This window comes from Musca autumnalis, unplaced genomic scaffold (assembly GCF_047663935.1).
Source record: "Musca autumnalis isolate F117 unplaced genomic scaffold, ASM4766393v1 scaffold_1, whole genome shotgun sequence".
NCBI lineage: Eukaryota > Metazoa > Arthropoda > Insecta > Diptera > Muscidae > Musca > Musca autumnalis.
In genome coordinates this window covers 115,527,638-115,542,591 of record NW_027411644.1, presented here as the reverse complement: position 1 = coordinate 115,542,591, position 14,954 = coordinate 115,527,638, and the positions used below count along the sequence as shown (strand labels likewise).

At 36.6% G+C, this 14,954-nt stretch overlaps 1 protein-coding gene across 1 annotated transcript in view; it reads left to right on the top strand.

The window, feature by feature from the left end:
* The window catches only part of LOC141399237 (venom protease-like), a 29,212-nt gene that overhangs the window by 4,245 nt on the left and 10,013 nt on the right, over nucleotides 1–14,954 (top strand). The window contains exons 2-3 of the mRNA XM_073977651.1: nucleotides 9,201–9,392; nucleotides 9,447–9,645. Of these exons, the coding sequence (XP_073833752.1) occupies nucleotides 9,201–9,392; nucleotides 9,447–9,645 (391 nt within the window). The remainder of the gene's footprint in view (nucleotides 1–9,200; nucleotides 9,393–9,446; nucleotides 9,646–14,954) is intronic.

Sequence of the window (14,954 nt, the reverse complement as noted above, 5' to 3'; positions counted from 1 at the left end):
AGGTCTTGGTACCTGGTGGTGCTCATTACCATGTTTTTTGCGGTTGCAAAATCGATCAGCGCCATTCCTTTGTCGGATGTTACACCATGAAGGCTGAACATGTCCACCGTTGGGTAAAAGTACTAAGCTCTTTATTAAAGTACTAAGCTCTTCATTTTATTCCTTGCAAGAAAAGAATATCTTGACTAATGATAATCAGTTTAATAGAGCTCATACGGGGCGTCATTTTCTTTCTTTCCAAAACATGAACCAATATTTTCAATTTTCCGAATTGTAATTTTGTATCCTCTAAAACACACAATATTAAAGTACAGCTATCTTCGAATAATAGAAAACTCACGAAATACAAACACTCAGCGGCCAAAGTGTGCCGCCAGTTGCATCACACAATGCAAAAAACCTTAAAGTGGGTAAAAGTCGTGCAAACGGTTTCAGTAGCACCCATCAAAAATACGTAAAAATACGCCTATTTCAAAAAGATTCTTAAAGCACATTCTATTCTGGGAAAAAGACCAATATTACTCCTGTATCTCCGTACATTATGACATACGTTTTCGCAAATATTATAATTACGTATAAAGGATTCCATTTATGTAAACATTTTCAAAGATTTTCCTATTTTCAAGGTATCTATATCCACCGTTATAATGGATGGATTCGAACGCGGAAGGCCTCGTTAGAACCGTCGCGTAAAAAAACTAAAATCACGCGGGGTTCAAAGTAAATTGAATGACACTTGTGAATTTTACATGCAAAAAACAAGTAAGCAAAGGCTATAGTCAGACAGGGCCGACCATGTGATACCCTACACCACAACCTGTAGGAATTAGCTATGTGCAACCACCTTGCACGCTGAATGTCCGGGTTCGATTCCCATCAAATTGTCTACGGTGGCACGGCCTGAGTATTTCAGCCATGAAAAACGTCTCTACAAGGGGCACTTAGGACACGCCGTTCGGATTCGGCGATAAAAACTAGGTCACATATCAATAACATAATATGAATGTATTGATATAAGAGAAGCCTCCCTTGTCTTTACTGGGATATTTGTGGAAAATATAAATTATAAATTTCTAAATAATATTCGAAAATTGGAAAATTCACATTGATTGGAACCTCCTGCTACATCTTCAAATTGTCTTTGAATATCTGGTTCCTTTTTGGAAAAACCTAAAATAAGTAAATATATATACCACGCAATTTGGTATATTTGATAATTGGGAAAATTGCGACTTTATTTAAGATCTATCGTCCAAAAATTGTGACCATGTACCTCACATATGCTTCGAAAATAGTTCATTGTGGGCATATATTGTGATATCAAAAATATATTTTATACCGGTAGAAATAACTAGCAATGAATAGAAATTCAAAAATTTTGCACGCAAGCAAATTTATAAATCCCAAAATTATTCATATTCAATTATACAGTAAAGAAGACTGCGCTAACGGTGATATACCTTCAGCCTCTAAAAATATATTTATTTTGTAACAAGAGTTTACTTCAATATACGTGAAATCTGTAGATATCGTAATATAGGGCTATACCAAATCAATTTTAATAAGCTAAATTCTGATTTTTGGAAATATTTGAGAATTATTTGTTCAGATTTGTAATTTTAGTTGGAGCCGGCTGGGGTTTTTGGAACTTCTGGACTGTTATCTCATTAAGTATGACTTACCCCAGGAAAGGGACCAGAAAAGGGGCTGTAAAAAGAACCTTCTTCAAAAAAAGAAAATAATATATCCGATACGGGTCCTCAAACTGCACTTTTCCCAAATTTTGTGTGGGAGGTACTCGAAGGATAGACCGATATAGTCCATATTCCGACCTGACACATGACTGTATGAAATAATACGACGTGTAAAGTTTCGACCAATCAGAAAATCCCCTTGAGAGTTAACTTGCGGATTTGCGGCGTAAGTACAATCTGCTGAAAAAAATCAAAGCGATTCGAGAGGACTCTTAAATTTCGCTTTCCCGAATTTTGTGTGGGAGGTACCCTAAGGTGTCGACCGATATAGTCTTATCAGATCTATACCTGGAAGGAATAATAATATATGGAAAGTTTGGAGCAAATCGATTGCTTACTTCGCCAGTTATCCTTCACACAATTTTTCGAAACCAATTTTGAACTTTTTTGGGGGAGATGTGGACCGACATAGCCTACATTCGAACTTAAACAAAGTTTGGCAAAATATTGCGTTGTATAAAATTTGGTTTTAATCGGTAGATCCGTTCGAGAGTTATCGTGCGCACCAGCCAGTTAGACAATAAGAGAGACAGATGAACGGACAGCGCTAATTAGAATCCAAATTGTCTGAAACTAATTTCGTCCAAATATACTTGGGGTCTAAATCCAATATTTCGATGAGACACATCTTTGGTCGTATTTTGTTTGTATCCCCTTTACCCTAAATCCTGAGGTAAAAAATAGGTGGCGAGGCGACCCCATGTTTCAATATTTGTATGAAAATCCAATTGAACTGAAAATTTCTCTGTTATGATAGAGACAATTTGTAGCATGGGAGGAAATTGTGGTTCTCTACACAAAACACATTATATATTAGGCAGTAGGCCCGCTATCTAGCAGACACATTTTTGCAATTTGCGTTATGGGAAAGGTCAGTAGTTATTATTCCATATGTAGGCTACTTTGCCGGTATATGTCCTCCAGGAATGAAAATATGGACCAAAAATAAAATTTGTATATATTTCATACAAAAGTAATGGTGTATGTTAACCGCTAAATAATATCAGATCATCATGTAAAATTATAGACTTTTTCTTCAATTTAAACTCTTACCTCGTGCAAAATTTCGTGACTATTGAGCTATAATTGCGACCTCTAGCGGGTTTATGATTACGCTACAAACAAAAAACTGGATATATTAGGCTGTAACTCTGTTATCTGATCACGTATATCAACATAATTGACATCAATTGAAAGGCCAAGAGATCGTCTTCCAAATATAACACACGAGTAGGGAATGTGTCTTTCAGGAACAAAGATATAAGCTGTTTATTAAAAATTTTCACAATTTTTACACAAATGTTTTGGTCCATTTAACCCTTTAAATATTATCTGATCGCCATCTCAAATTGCAAACTTCTTCTTTGTCATATACTCTTACCTTATTTAAAATTTCGAGGCGATCGGACTATTATTGCGACCTACAGAGCAGCTACAAAATCGGATAAAAATTATATTTTTGGTCCATTTCACCCGCTAAATATTTCACGATCATCACCAATTAAAATAGCGATCTATTCTGATTTGAAACCGACCTCCATACCAAATTTCGTGACGATCGGTCCATAATTGCGGCCTGGAGTTTGATTACAATTTATAATGGACAGACGTACACACGGACGGACGGACGGACGGACGGACGGACACACATCTCAAAATCGCTTTATCTCGTCGAGATATGAAGATTGGTATACCACATTGGGGGTCTCCGACGAATATTTCGCGGTGTTACATGAATTTTTCCCAAAACAAACTTATACAGGGCAATCATGAATAAAAATTCCGTGCCGAATTTTTTCCCTTTCCCCAATTACACACTTTTTATACCCTATACCACAATGTGGAAAAGGGTATAATAAGTTTGTTTTCCCAAAAATTCATGTAACGCCGCGAAATATTCGTCGTAGACCCCTCATGTGGTATACCAAACTTCATATCTCGACGAGATAAAGCGATTTAGCGATGTGTGTCCGTCCGTCCGTCCGTCCGTCTGTCCGTCCATTAAAAATTGTAATCAAGCTAGAGGCCGCAATTATGGACCGATTGTCACGAAATTTAGTATGGAGGTCGGGTTTGGACCAGAATAGAACTGATTAGTTTTTGGCGATGATCGTGAAATGTTAAAGGGATGAAATGGACCAAAAACAAAATTTTTGCTCGATTTTGTAGCCGCTCTGTAGGTCGCAATAATAGTCCGATCGGCGCGAAATTTTAAACGTAGTTTTGGTTTGAGATGAAGAAGTAGCGTGCAAGTCAACGGTATGATCGGATAATATTTAGCGGGTTAAATTGATCAAAACTTTTGTGTGAAAATTGGTAAAATTTCTAATGCACATCTTATAACAGCTAGCCCGGAAAGCTAGTGCACAGGGATAGTGGTATAGGGTATCACATGGTCGGCCCCGTCCGACTATAGTCTGTTCTTACTTGTTTATTTCCATATTTATGCCCAAAAAGGGAATATTTTTGTCGATTCGGCGAAAATATTCCATAATTAAGTGATTCTATTAGTTTCCAACGTTTTAAAACATCAATTTTAAAAGAATTTCGCTTTTTAAAATTATTTTCCGTGCGGAAAATTCCTAGGGAAATATTCATGATTGCCCTGATAATACCCTTTCCACATAGTGGTGTAGGGTATAAAAAGGTTTTTTAGAAAATTTACTCAACAAATTTTCGACTTTGAACTTCAAGTACTAGGATGCTGTATGTAGCACACTCATGAGATATATGCACATTAAACGATGTATAATCAAGAGTTCTATAATCCTATTATGAGTTTCGAATATTATATTGTTGCGCGTCCGGATTGTTAAAAAAATCAACAAAAAAAAACGAAATTCCGGCTTCAAAATGTCAGCATCAATTTTAGGTGGATGTAGTGGATATATCGAAAAATCATACATTAGTATCATGTTGCTTGTGGAGTATTCTTTGAGCCTTTCTTTGGGCATAGGTATATAAAATGTAAGGTTAAGCCATAAATCAAAAGGGAACATAAAAACCCATTTTTACCCATTTTTATACATTGATGCCAACATAAATGAATTTTAATGGTCGACATTATGGGATCCCTCCTAGAACACTTCATTTTTAAGAATTGCAGTCATACTATATAGCATATGTTAATAGTTTGCGAATTCTGAATGGGTGAAATTCGGATTCATCGATTGTAAAATATTTTTGGTTTTTACCATATACCGACAAATTTCAGGTGGAAAGTTTTATACCCCCAACGAATGCTAAATACCCAATTTCAGTTATTTCGGTGTGATAATGAGGCTAAAATCTTCAAAATACCGAAAATCGGGGGTACCGTTGGCTATATCATACTATGGTAGCTATATCATATTGTTCATTTCAGTACCAAACATCCTAGGAGTAATAGAAACTTCTATACCAAATTATATAGTTCTATTGCGAGCTGCATCCTGATTTCATCAGGCAGACAGAGGGACGAAGAGACGGATATGGTTACATCGACTTAAAATATTATGCTGATCAAGAATATATGTACAGTCGAAATCGCTTATAACGTCGTCGTTTATAACGTCATATCGGTTATAACGACGATATCCAAAAGTCCCAAATCTCTGGGGCCCTTTATAGCCCTATCGCTTATAACGACATATCGGTTATAGCGACAAATTCCGCCGGTCCCTTGACCGACGTTGTAATCGATTTCGACTGTATATACTTTATAGGATCTATGTATGTTTCAAACCGAATGACAAATTTTTTGTGGAGAGTAAAAAAGGCGCACATACATCGTCACAAATTAAAACTCAGGGTAGTGAACATTTTTAATAAACCATTGAGTAAGACAGGAAGACATAGCGTCGGTGTCATGCTTAAATGTTTCATATGCGATTTTTCTATTTTCTGAAAAATGCATTTTATATGAGGAGATTGATTGAGACACCTCCAAAACATGGTTTTTGAAGGCTTCAACAGAATCTTTTGTCTGGTCAAAACGGCACTGCTTTGAATCGATGTGTGATAGCTCACATTGACACGGTGCACAAGGATTCACAATTCATTCATGTTCGGTTTTCGAATTTCTCCAGGGACTTCAGGCAAACAAATTGTAGTGAACCACTCAGAATTTACCGTCTTACGTTGCTCACACCGTATAGTCGGCACATGGTCAGTTTTGCCGAAGAAACAGGCGACCATTTGCTTCGAAGTGCTTCTTCCATGAACAACTTTCGTAGGATTTGGCTCGCATTCGAAGGCCCACACGGTCGATTGTGAGCACGATAACTCTTGAAGGGAGTAACCGCTTTGGTCTATACTTTCCACGTCGTGAGATTTCTACCAGACATAGATGATGTTCCACTATGGACCCCTTCGGATACCTCCCACACAAAATTTCGGAGAAGATTACTTTAAGACCTGCTCTCGAATCGCTATCATTTTTATTGTAAAAATTTGTATTCGTTGTTCCCATTACGATGGTACACGTTTTTTCAGCGTTAAGTCCATACTTCTTTAGAAAACAGCCCGAATGTTGTAAAAAACCTCTATGGCACCATGCGCTGTGGGCAATTTCACAAAAGTCTAAAAATGGATGTATTTAGACCTAATATTGGGTTCTTATGTTTCTTCGGGTCGCTTTTTCATTTTTCATATTTTTTAACCCTTAGACGGTCATTTTACGGTTCTTTTTGGTTCCTTCTCCTATAAAATGTGAGCGTATCAGTTCAAAATATTCTACAAATTTGTTCGCCATTAATTTTTACTATAGATCCCAGAATACACCAAAACTCTATATCTTATATAACTCCAAAAATAAGCAAAATTTAAAACACCTAAAATGTTAAGGTCGTACTTCATGTGAGTTTTAGCAAAATTATCATACAAAACATATTTTTTGAAGTATGGCGTCGAAAACAAAAATGTTTTCCGATAAAATTTCACTATAAGTCACCAAAGACATGAAATCTCTATTTGCATTACATACCGGTATCAATTTTGCTCAAAAAACCACAGGGCTCCAAGCTTCTACCATTTCTACAGTTTTGGAAATATTTGGGTTAAGATTACTTGGAATCCTTACGCTTTACAAGAGTAGGAATACATATTTTTCTTAAAAAAAATAACCCTCGTGCGAGTCTTTTTGTCCCTTTTACAACAATTCGTTAAAATCTCCTATAAAATGTGATCGTATCAGATCAAAATATCCTAGGTCCTAGAATTCATCAAAACTCTAAATTATACACACACGCCAGGAAGTGACCCTACACTATATTCTGACATTCTGAATGGAAGAAAATCTGTACATATCTGCAAAACAAAATATCGCATAAAAACGAAAAGTGTAAATATGTGCAGGATGTTTCGATGAAAATTGGTATAAAACTCTTCCCTTTTTATGAAACGATAAGGTACACAGCCCAACTCGATCTTACTGATAACTATTTTAAACATTTATTGTGAAAATTGACCTTAAAAAATCAACAAGTACGTTCATCAATTATTAAAAAACGCTCACATCATTGGCGACACTGAACATTTTAAATTCGTTTCACATACATACATACACACATACATTACAATTACAAAAAATATTTAAAAACCGTTATTTGTTTTGGATGTTATAATATTTTAATTAACAACTTAAATATTGAGAAAAACTAATAATTTTAAATAGGGTCACTTTGACCTGCTTTTCACCCACTTACTGAACAAGAAATGTATATATATTTTTTCATAACTACACGCGGGATCCTATAAACAATATTTTACACTTTTTAGTGTAAATTGAGAAAAATGTTATTTTCGATATTTGGCCAGGTTTTTCGGAAATTTGAACACGTTGCCATGTGCAGTTGCTGCAGTGCACGTTAACTCTTAAAGGTAGTAACCGCTTTGGTATATACTTTGCAAATTGTGAAATTTCTACTAGACGTAGATGATGATCCAATATGGACTCTATCGGTCCACTCCTTCTGTTACGTCCGACACAAAATTTTGGAAAATATCACATTAAGACCTGCTCCCGAATCGCTATGATTTTTGTTGTAACAATTTGTATTTGCTATTATGACTGTACAAGTTTTTTCAGGGTCAGTCCATACTTCATGAGAAAATAGCCCGAATGTTGTATTCGATTCGATATTGTTCATAGATGAAAGTTTCAATTCACACAGGCTGAGGGTATATCTCTGTCGGCAAAGCAGACTGATACTGAAAGAAATAACTGCAATGGAAAAATTGAATAAATTCGGTGCGGGAATTTTTTTAACGGTAGGAGAAAAGCGACAACCCATTTCTTAATATTTGTCCATGCTCTACACGGCCACGAGGTGGTATTTCTGATATTTGCAAAAAATATAGGAAAGTTATAACTCGACAGCGGAATCCTATGCAAATGCATATATGGTTAGGATGGTCGTAGAGAAAATCTGATTAGACAGAAATTCGTTTTATTACAAAATAAAACGAATTAGGCCCAGAAATTTTTGCATATTTTGCATATCGTGCATATTTGACATATTTGTACATATCTGCATAAAATTAGCATATGCAAAACCATATGCAAATATATATTCAAGGATTTGTCGTCTAAATATCCCATCGAAATGGCTGAAATTTGGTGTTAAGTCTTCTTTAGGGGTATGCAACTTTACAACTGAAATCTGTCCGCATAGTTTCACGTCTTCATATAGCCCCCATAGGACGGTACCTACCGATATTCGGTATTTTGAAACTTGTGACCTCAATATCCCACTGAAATGACTGAAATTTGGCATTTTGACTTCGCTGTGGGTATAAAACTTTCCACCTGAAATTTGTCGGTATAGGTCCACGTCTTCATATAGCCCCCATAGAACGGTACCTCCGGATTTTTGGTATTTTGAAGGTTGTGGCCTCAATATCCCCCCGAAATTGGTATTAAGTCTTCGTTGGGCGGTATACAATTTTCCACCTGAAATTTATCGGTATAGGTCTACGTCTTCATATAGCTCCCATAGAACGGTACCTCCGGATTTTCGGTATTTTGAAGGTTGTGGCCTCAATATCCCTCCGAAAAGGCTGAAATTTGGTATTAGGTCTTCCTTGGGGGTAAAAAACTTTCCACATTAAATTTGTCGGTTTAGGTTCAGGCATTCATATAGCCCCCTTAGAGCGATACTTCTCTATTTTATTGACTTGTCTGAAGAGAATTTTAAACAGAAAAATTTTACACACAAAAATTTTTGTACCTATTATTGAAATATTTATTGCATAATTTTGCATATGTCATATGTTTTGATTGCAATGTAATCAGAAGCCAATAATATGCCCAGTCTTAAAATTTGACATGAATCGGACCAAAATAGGGGTTGCATAAAATTCCGCTGTCTAGTTATAACCCAAATGTGCATAACACAGATTTACCCTGCCATGTTTCCTAGATTAGTGTATTTGGCCTTTGTTGAGTATGTTATTACTATTTTTCAGCATCCGGAGATGAATGTGGCAAAACCGCCGAATGTAAATTACTGAAAGATTGTCCGGAAATCTACAAGAAGTTTAGCTTTTTGCCAAAGAAGCACTATTGCAGAGTAGATGAAAGTTCCGTAAATGTATGTTGTCCTGTACCACCACAACCCTATGTAGCGAAAAAAGATGATGAGATTCGTATAGTTCGAGGTTTGTTGAAATTATGTCTGATTATTTTTTGTTTATTTAATTTTTTAATTTCAGAATGCAAATCGTATCAGAACATACGAAAGAAATGCGATAAATCTCTTATCGTTGGTGGTGAAAATGCCGATCCCAAGGAGTTTCCTTTCATGGCAATGATAATGTATGTCAATGGAATTCAGCGTAGTATATTGTGTGGTGGAACATTGGTTAGTAAGAAGCATGTTATAACAGCTGCACATTGTTTTTGTGTTGAGAAGTGAGTATGTTTGTGGTAAATGCTAAAGTTGCTAAAAAACTTTAAATGAATTATTTAGAGAATCGGGAATAGTTAAATGGCATAGTTCAATGTTTGACATAACCTCAATAGAAAGGTACCTGCTGATTTTCAGTATTTGGAAGGGTTTACCCACATTTTCTCACCGAAGTGACTGAAATTTGGCATTTAGTCTTCTTTGGGCCAGACATTTGAAAGTATGGGTCCGCGTTTTGATATAGCCCCAATAGAACGGTACCTCCCGATTTTCGCTATTTTGAAAGTTTTATCCACATTAGCTGTGTCTTTTTACGTGATAATTTGTAATAATTATTACGAAATGTTACTAAATGCTGTCTTTTTACAAAAAAGTTCAGTAAAAGAGAGCGAAGTGAGAGAACAATTTTGACAGTTGTCTGCTGAGAACTTGCTAAAAGTTGCTGAAAGAATTTCTCCCATCAACATTTAGCAAGTTCGATCAGCTGTTTTTTAATCATCTGCTAATGGTCAGCTGCTCAATGTTTATCTGATTTTTGTGGAAAAGTAATATAAATATTATGATTCAGCTATATTTATTAATTATTTTATTAATATATTAATTATTTTTTTATTTATTTTTCTTAAAATTTAAGAACTTTTTCATTGCTTCGGACTTAGTTTTTCTTTCATACATTGGCGCTAAAGTTTTTGTTTTGTTAATCGACTATTACCTTGCTAAAGTTTACTAAATGCTGTCTTTTTACTTTGTTCTCTATTTTCGTATCAAAGAGTATAATCTCTCTTACTCTCTGAAAACAAATTACTGAATAATTATTACTGAATTATTACTATTATTTTACAAAAATGTCTCAAATTTGGTATTTAGTCTTCTTTGAGGCTACAAGGGCCAAGGCATTAAATGCACCACTCATAGCCACTCTAGCGCAAATGTCAACCTCTGCGCCGTTCCCTGTTTTCACCGATGAGGAAATGAAGCCCGAATAAAAGGCGGGATAACCTTTCAACACTGTGGTGCAATGGTATGCACAACAGCCTTGCACGCTAAAGGTCATGGGTTCGATTCCCAGGCCAGGCAACATCAAATTTTCAACGGTGGCAAAATACCCCTCAGTGATGTTGGCGATATTTCCTGAGTATTTCAGCCATGTAAAACTTCTCTACAAGTGTTGTTATAGGACACGCCGTTCGGACTCGGCAATAAACAGTAGGTCCTATATCATTGAGCTAATATGAATCGGGGTGCACTCATTGATATGAGAGAAGTCCCCCTTGTCCCATCTGGGATGTTTGTGGAAAAATATATGTAATCTTTCAATACCTGTCATCTAACAGGAAATGGTAAGATTCTAAAATCGGAGTAAGGAAGCAAGTTAGGAGGTCACCTTCTTAACAAACACCGTTAATTTAAAAGTAGCAGTCCTACTGTTCAAAATACTTTGGGCAGAATTTTATATTTTTTATTGATTTGGTCATTGAAGATAAGAGTTGAAGATCCCACATGCAGCGGTAGCTGCTATCGCTAAATGTTTGTGTGTGCGCTATGTCGTAGTTGTCATGGGAACCTTCTTCATTGATCAAATGTTTGTATTTATGTATTTTAGTGATAAGAATTGTAAAAGAAAGGGTCAGTTAAGAAATCTAATGTACAGTCCAATTATGAATGTCAACTCCCCATGAGATTCCTCACTTTTTCCTTTAAGTTGCAACGGTGGAAAGACAAAACTCACATCATGGAAATCAATTTAGTGCTTTACAACCAGGGTTTCGGAGTCGGAGTCTACGAGTCGAAGTAGAGCAATTTTGCTGGAGTCGGAGTCTGAGTCGAAAAAAATAAATCGGCTCCGACTCCGAGCATTTTTAAATTCGGGACACAAAAACTTTTTCAAAAAATCATTATTTATTTTAAAAGAAAAATATAAGAAAACAATTAAGCAAACGGTATATTATACTAAGTTAAAGGACGATTCACAGGCTATCTACTACTGATTACAAAATGCATGTTGAGAATATTTTATGGTCCAATTGATGCTTTAATTTTTGCAAGCAAAAGTAAAGATATATGCTATTCGAATTATGGTCGTAATTGGGCATTTAACGTCTTCTGTACAAGCTCTACAAGTCTTCTGTCAGAAGATCTACTGGTCTTCTCACAAAGGTCCATTTTGAAGAGCTTTTACATAAAATCGTAATTATTAGATGACACTGTGCAGCATGTTTAAGGTAATATTGAGCAAACAATTTGAATTGAGGATTTTTTGAAAGTACAGACCCAAACGACAAGAAACCTAGTTGGGTTTTGTTGTGTCAGATCGCGTTGGATTTTATGGCCCCATCTAAATATTGAATTTTTAAAGCAATTCGGGGCTATATCTCTGAAACCAATGCGAATCTTCTTTTGACCTCTGAACTCGAAAAACTACATTTACAGCCTCAAATTTTATAATATATCTAAAAATCCCATAATTTGTATACATTTAGCACCAAAACTGATAAATAAATTTTTCGTAATGTTATCTTTGAGAAAAATATTCGCTGGAATGTGATACATAACTCTTCAGAGCATTCCATTGTTGTAAAATGCCTCTATCATGTTGTTTTCAGTATATTGTTCAACGAAGATTTAATAAATATGTCAATAATGTGGTAAAATCCGAAATGCGAGAATAAACTTTTGGTGTAAACTGTGTTTGAAATACGAGTTGTAAAAGATATGATACAAAATGCGGCTGAAACAACATGAAATAAGCATTTTAGAGTTTCAGAATGTCCTGAAGAATTGTTGAAAACATTATTTGGAATATTTTTGCAACAGGTTACTTGGTTCAGCTCCCAATAGTTTAGCAGCTACTGACCAGAATTCTAAAAATAATGTAAAATTTTTTATATTTTATTAATTTTGATACTCTAGATGGAGTTTTTATTGTACTGTGTGTTTACCAGATAAGTTCTTCTTCTTTAGGGCTACAATATTGCTAAAGGCATCAAGGCCAAATTTTTTATTCCCGATAAATGCAAAAAAATATGTAATTTTAGACCGGTTTATATGAGGCCATTGGGTGACGTAGGGGATGAAAGATACCAAGGAACGGTCCCTATATCATCCCAAGTGGGCACTGGCCTCCCCGTGGTGTCACCAGGGGTAGCTGCTTTTAACACCCGTTAGAGGTAGTGAGCTGAAATGTGCCGCGCGTTCACACATAAGAACGTTAAAAACTTGGGTTTAGGCGCCGGGTTAGTAACCCTCCCCTAGAAAAAATAGCCTACTATAAAAAAACGAAAGAAAAGAAAAACAAATCGCTTTAAACTTGACGAACCCCGCAAACGTATTAAGGACCATGATCTGCGAATCTGCAGCTGGAATGTTCGCACTCTTTATAGAGAAGGTGCAGTTCACGCATTGGCAGATGTACTTGAAAAGTACTATGTCGGCATTACTGCCATACAGGAATTACGATGGATTGGGAAAGACGTTACAACTACACCTAAAGGTGACGCACTGTATTATAGCTGCCGTGACACAAAGCATGAGTTTGGTTGTGGATTTGTAGTTGGTTAAAAAATCTGGTATCCAGCTTCACCCCAGTGATTGAAAGACTTGCTACAATACGGATAAAAGCAAAATTCTTTAACATTAGCTTTATCTGCGCTCATGCTCCAACCGAAGACAAGGACGAACATACCAAAGATATACTCTACGAGCTCCTAGAAGAAACATATGACCGTTGTCCTGCCCATGACATTAGAATTATTCTAGGCGATTTTAATGCCAAAATTGGAAAGGAGAATATCTTTGGCCCAACAGTAGGGAGATTCAGATTTAAACATCTCGACATCCATAAGGGCACCTGGCTGTCTCCAAATCAAAAAACAAGAAATCATATTGATTGCGTTGTGATGGATGGAAGGCATTCATCGAGTGTGTTAGATGTGCGTTCGTTCCGAGGAGCAAACATAGACTCGGACCACTACCTTGTTGCAGCAAAGGTACGCATCCCGTTAAACGTAGCAAACAAAGTACGAACAGACACAACACGAAAGTTAGACATCGGTAAGCTGCAATTACAACAGATAGCCACAGCATATTCCACTAAACTATTCCAATTCCACTAAACTATTCCACCAAGCAATCCATGGTATGACCAGGAGTGTCGTGCTGCTACCGAAGAGAAATATGTCTTTTCCGCAGGAAAAAGAGAGAGATGGAAAAGCGGGAGTGTGAACAAATCGGGATGTACAGGAGGCAGAATGAAGTCCGAAAATTCTACCAAAGTGTGAAACATCAAACTGGCACATCCTCCTGTAGAGACCAGCAAGGAAATTTGGTTACTGATACAGATGGTGTGCTAAGGATATCGAAAGTAGCGAAGTCGACGAAGATACCAGAAGATGGTATTGAATGTATACCACCCGACCAAGATGAGGTAAAGACAGGAATAAACGGGCTGAAGGATAATAAGGCAGCAGGAGGTGATATCCTACCAGCCCAACTGTTTAAAACCGGAGGCGACACGCTGATAAGGTGTATGCATCAGCTAGTTAGCAACTATAGGGACATAAGTCTTCTCCCTATCGCCTACAAGATAGTGTCAGGGTACCCCCGCAAAGCTCATTCGGCTTTGTAAAATGACTCTGACACAAGATCTTCAGTTCAAATAGGAAAGAACCTCTCCGAAGAGTTTTGTACCAAAAGAGGTTTCATTCAAGAAGACAGCCTTTCGTGTGATCTTTTCAACATCCTGCTGGAAAAGGTTATACGAGAAGCAAATGTCAAAAGAAATGGCACAATTTACACCAATAGCCACATGTTACTTGCTTATGCTGATGACATAGACATCATGGGACGATCAGTAAAGGAAGTAACTGATTCCTTTAGGATGGTCGAAGCAGAATCTGCGAAAGTGGGTCTGGCGAAAACACCAAATTGATGGTGTCGACGCGCAAAGCGTCCATAGAGCTCGGACCCACTGTGAAAGTTGGTAGCTATAATTTTGAGGTAGTTAAAGACTTCGTCTACTTCGGCACTGCATTAAACACAACAAACAACATCAGTTGTGAAATAAGAAGAAAAATTGTATTAGCCAACAGATGCTACTATGGTTTAAGTAAGCAATTTAAAAACAAAGCCACAACTCGTCAAACAAAAATAACACTATACAAAACGCTGATACTACCCGTGCTAATGTATGGCTCCGAAGCATGGGTACTTGCTCAAGTAGATAAGGCAGTGCTTGGCGTGTTTGAGAGAAAAAATCTTCGGAAGATCTACGGACCGATCTGCGTTAACGGTGAATATCAACGTCTAAACCACGAGC